The following is a 4467-nucleotide window of genomic DNA, read 5'->3' as shown; positions in this document are numbered from 1 at the left end:
GAAAAAAAAATCAGAAAGGATTTTTGAGGGATGTGAACACCTGTGAGTGGCACTGAAAGCTACCCTTGTGTACGTCACTGAAAGAGAGACAGAGAGAGAGAGACTGGAGTCAAGTTTAGATTTTAGTGTTAAGCGCGAGAATGTATTCTTCTCCTTTCAGTTTTTCGATCTACGGGGTTGTTGGTGAACAATGGTCGTCAGGGACGAGGCTGTTGACCTCACAATGTGCCGCTCCCACACCGCGCGCGTTACGTCAGACTATATCGCGCTCACTCTATTACAATCCTTTCTTCAAATTTGACGAACCCTTAATATATTATACTTTTTTTAAAAATCGAATCCCTCTTATTTTCCAATTATTGAATGATTAGACAATAGAAAGACGTATGGAGTATTTCCTACAAAAAATACACTGGAAAAAAAATTATTTAATATTTGGTTACTTGACTATTATCAAATAAATATTTTTAAATAATTATTATTTGCGATGGTATTTGTTACAAATACATAAATTATTAGTTCAAATACAATTTATTTAATTCAAATTAAAAATTATTTTATCCAAGTAAATATTTACTTGATAATATTTGAATGAAATAATTTTTTTATGTGTAAAAATAATTAGTTCAAATTTACAGTTTGAAATTTAGAGTTTTAAAAAAATGCATAATATATTTTTTTTTTTTGAAAATTTGAAAAGTTACCATTATTAAGTCACTTTTTCTCAGGAAATCTTGATCGTCCAAGACGCCGATAAGGTTTACGTACATCTCGTGATAAGATTTCAGGTCATATGTATTGTTTGGCTAGTGCGAGATATACACGAGCAGTTCACATGTTCCATTTTTATAAAATCCTTAGAAGAAAAATATCACAAAATAAAATTTTTATTTTACTACACTAAAAAAAAAAAAATTATTCGATTTAAATAATCTTTACCTTAACTATTATCAAATAAATATTGATTATAATAAAAAAAAAATTCAAATATAAAAAAATAAATATAAACAGAATAGCAATTATTCTAATAAATAAAAATTCCATTGAATGAAAATTCCTTTATATTGGATTAAATACAATTTTTATCTATTACCTGAAGTAGAAAATTTACTAAATGAAAATTGGGTTAAATGAAAATTTACTATTTATTTTTTTGTAGATATACAAAATTGAATATTTGTATTATCTTTAAAACCGTAATATACAATTTGATTGTCTTCTTATCTGTCGAATTGATCAAATACCGTAATTAGCATAATAAAAATGTCACTAGAAAGTTATCACAAACCACTTGTATACGTTTCTGTGGTCGCTTCTTCCCTTTCAACTTGAATGCGTTGGCTTTCTCTTTTTTTTAAAGTGCCTTTTTAAAAAAAAAAAACCTTTAACGGTTTCTTCCCCTAATAGTCACGTACAGGTAGTTTCCACCTGTTTAAAAAAAATTTTTCCTAAATTCTCACACTCATGCAGGACATAAATCCGTGCACCTTGCTTATATAACTCCCCCTCCTATATTTATAATCGTGTAATTTTATACCGATCGATAATTTATTATTTTTTTTTTTTATTTTTTTTTTACTAGTAGGATTTAGTTGACAACACAACTTTCTGTTTGAATCTTCTTTAGAGAAGAATCAACCACTGTAAAAGTAATTTTACGGCGTGATGGTCAATAATGCATTGTACCTTTCGGATTAAAATTGAAATCGAAATCGACCCTCCATAGTTATAAGAGTCAAGTCTACCTGTTTCTACCTGCTTGACTAATATCAAGTCGAGGGATATAAGGAAGCTGAATAATGTTATTTCGAAAGGGAGAGAATGAAAACCTGGTCGACGAACAAAAGGTCTATTCAAATGTCACTGCACCGTGAACGAACGGCGCTAAAAAGGGCCAATGCTTATTTATATATTTTTAAAAAGGGGTGCGGGGTTTTTAAATAGAAATTATTCATTTATTAGTTAAACCACTTAATATCACTGTTGTAATAACAAAATTTTCGTGACGACTAAATTTCACTGATTTTTTTTTTCATGAGACTCATGAATAATGCCTCAAAATTAATTTTGTTAGAATTTTAGTAGATAGAATTTGTCCAATTTTTATTTGTTTGATTTTTTTTTATACAAAATTAACTGAATACCCATTTAAAATAATTTTTATTTAACAAAATTTGTATTGAAGAAAATTTCTATTTGACCTAATTTTTATTTAACAGAATTGTCATTTAACTGAATTTCACAATTACAAATTCGCTATTTTGCTGAATTTTTAAATAAGAGAATTTTTATTTATCCGAAACTCCATTTGACCGAACTTTTAGTTGTCCGAATTGTCATTTGCTAGAACTTTCACATATCAGATCATATACCTGGCTTAAACATTTCAGCGGGAGTTTTAAAATTAACCAATAACATTATTTTAATAATAATATAGAAAAATTTTTTTTAAATATTTTAACAATTAAAATTGTATTTTATTTTCTTTTTTAATAATTTATTTATTTATTTTTTTATTTATCTTCTTCACCTTATATACAATTTCAACTACTTTTAATTTTTTAAATATAATAAAAAAAATAAAATCAATTTAATTAAATAACTTAAATAATTTGTAGAATTTTCTTCGTTTCATTTTATTTTTTTTAACTTCTTGCTATATCCCAAATAGATGAGTTACGTGCGTTAAAATTACTCTTCTTTATGTCAATTAACTGAAACAGTAAAATTCAAGGAAAATGTTAATAGTAAAAATCAACAAGAAACAATGATAAGATTTCTATATAGGTATATATATATGTATATACCTTTTTATATTCCTTATCACTGTATTCGTTCCACGGTTCTGGATTTTTTTTATTACACCACGAAATGTCAGGATTTGTATAAGCAGCTCTTATAGTGCAAAAAACAGCGACAGAACATCCAAAACCCAATGCTACGAAAAGGGGTATTAACTGTAATGAATAAATTAAAAACATAAATTAATTAATTTTTTTATAATACATCCATATATTTAATAATAATTATGTGTGCGTCATTTCATTCTTATATTAATTGTTTGTACTTGATATTTAATATATATGTTATCTTTTTAACGATAAAAAAAAGGATTGATAAGTTTAAATCTTTGTCAAAGTTTGAAAATGAAATATTTCCTTCATTGTAATTATGTTTTTTTTTTTTTTTTGATAATGACGTCAGGAAATATTACATAATTTTTGAAAGATCCATTTTTGAAAAATTTTAGTAGAAAAACAAATTTTTTAACTTTGACTTTGGTAAGTTGATTCAATTTTTAAAAAATACTTAAAAAATTATATAACTTTTCATTTTATATGATTTTTTATTCTCTTTATTTTCTTTACAAAAAATAAAATGTGAAGTAAATTTTAGAAACGAAAAAATTGAAGAAGCAATAGGATAATTTACTTACAGATGGATGCTTCTTAAGTCCACTTAAAGTCAGGCCTTGCATTCGATATGACATTTTATTTAATAAATTATTATCTTTTAATGAGAATTAAAGGGATAATTTTTTTTTATTAAAAGAATTAATTTTGTATTAAATATAGAAGAGAAATTGCACTTTTTAAAAATATGACTCTCGTGCTGAAATGTTGATTCCAAACAATATATGAAGTCACTGTGTGAATCAATAAAGGAAAAAGTTCCGTATCCGTTGCTTTTTGATCTTGAAAATTGACAAGATAAATTCACACCTTGAAACAAATACCAATTTGAGTAATTAGCAGTTTTAAGAAAACAATGTTGACAATTGAAACGAATTTTTTAGATTATAAAGTCGCGAGTTTATAAATAAGAATTTATCAATATTTTCGTAATATTTAATTAAAGCAATGTAATATTTGTTTTTATAAGATATTAAATTCAAATTATGCAAAAATGCGTTGATTGTCGTCTACGAAATCAACTAAATTATATTCTATATATTTAAACTTACCAAAAAAAAAAATTTAATTTAAAACATTAAAAATTTTGAAAGAACACGACGCAGTATACGTCTCTTTTTTGACGTTAAACGTGTTAAACTGACGATGACTAAAACGTAAAGCAATATTGGCGCATTTATATATAGTTATAAGCTAACTCAATTCAAGTGAAAAAGCAATCTCTGGAATTTGGAATTTACATTGAATCATTATATGCGAATTTTATGAATAGGAAATACCAGTGTGGAAATTTGAGGTCCATTGAAAGGTGGTTATAACCACAATCTCCGCGATAGAAGTAAAACTACCCAGGGAATTTAGGGCTAATTTAATGCCATAATGCCGGCTTTTTTTGAGGTTATGTTTACTGATTTTAACTTTAAACACAGCGATCTCTTAATGTGAAAACTGAAAATTTCACCTTAAATTTTGACGTTATGTTCTGTCTTTTGACTCAGAAAATGATTTAATTTTGAGGTTATGTTGAATGAAAACATAACCTTAAAAATAGGTG

The 4467-nt window shown here is 26.0% G+C and overlaps 1 protein-coding gene across 1 annotated transcript; it reads right to left on the bottom strand.

The window, feature by feature from the left end:
- Positions 1–2495: 2495 nt before the first annotated feature.
- On the bottom strand, positions 2496–4092 carry LOC127277047 (cytochrome c oxidase subunit NDUFA4-like). The gene is made up of 4 exons (XM_051297863.1): positions 3965–4092; positions 3437–3722; positions 2808–2957; positions 2496–2714 (listed from the first exon to the last, which is right to left on the bottom strand). Exons 2-4 carry the CDS (start codon positions 3488–3490, stop codon positions 2646–2648), a joined length of 273 nt encoding a protein of 90 aa, XP_051153820.1. The 5' UTR covers positions 3491–3722; positions 3965–4092; the 3' UTR covers positions 2496–2645.
- Positions 4093–4467: the final 375 nt, after the last annotated feature.

Source organism: Leptopilina boulardi, unplaced genomic scaffold (genome assembly GCF_019393585.1).
Source record: "Leptopilina boulardi isolate dan_hultmark-lab unplaced genomic scaffold, ZJU_Lbou_2.1 LbouV2_165, whole genome shotgun sequence".
NCBI lineage: Eukaryota > Metazoa > Arthropoda > Insecta > Hymenoptera > Figitidae > Leptopilina > Leptopilina boulardi.
This window is presented reverse-complemented; position numbering and strand designations above follow the sequence as displayed.

Bases quoted from the DNA above. Each gene is read 5' to 3' on its own strand.
- LOC127277047 (XM_051297863.1), bottom strand. From the start codon at position 3,490: ATGTCATATCGAATGCAAGGCCTGACTTTAAGTGGACTTAAGAAGCAT. The intron at 2,958-3,436 runs GTAAGTAAATTA...TATTCATTACAG, and splicing joins GACTTAAGAAGCATCCATCT to TTAATACCCCTTTTCGTAGC. The intron at 2,715-2,807 runs GTATATACATAT...TTACTGTTTCAG, and splicing joins GTGATAAGGAATATAAAAAG to TTAATTGACATAAAGAAGAG.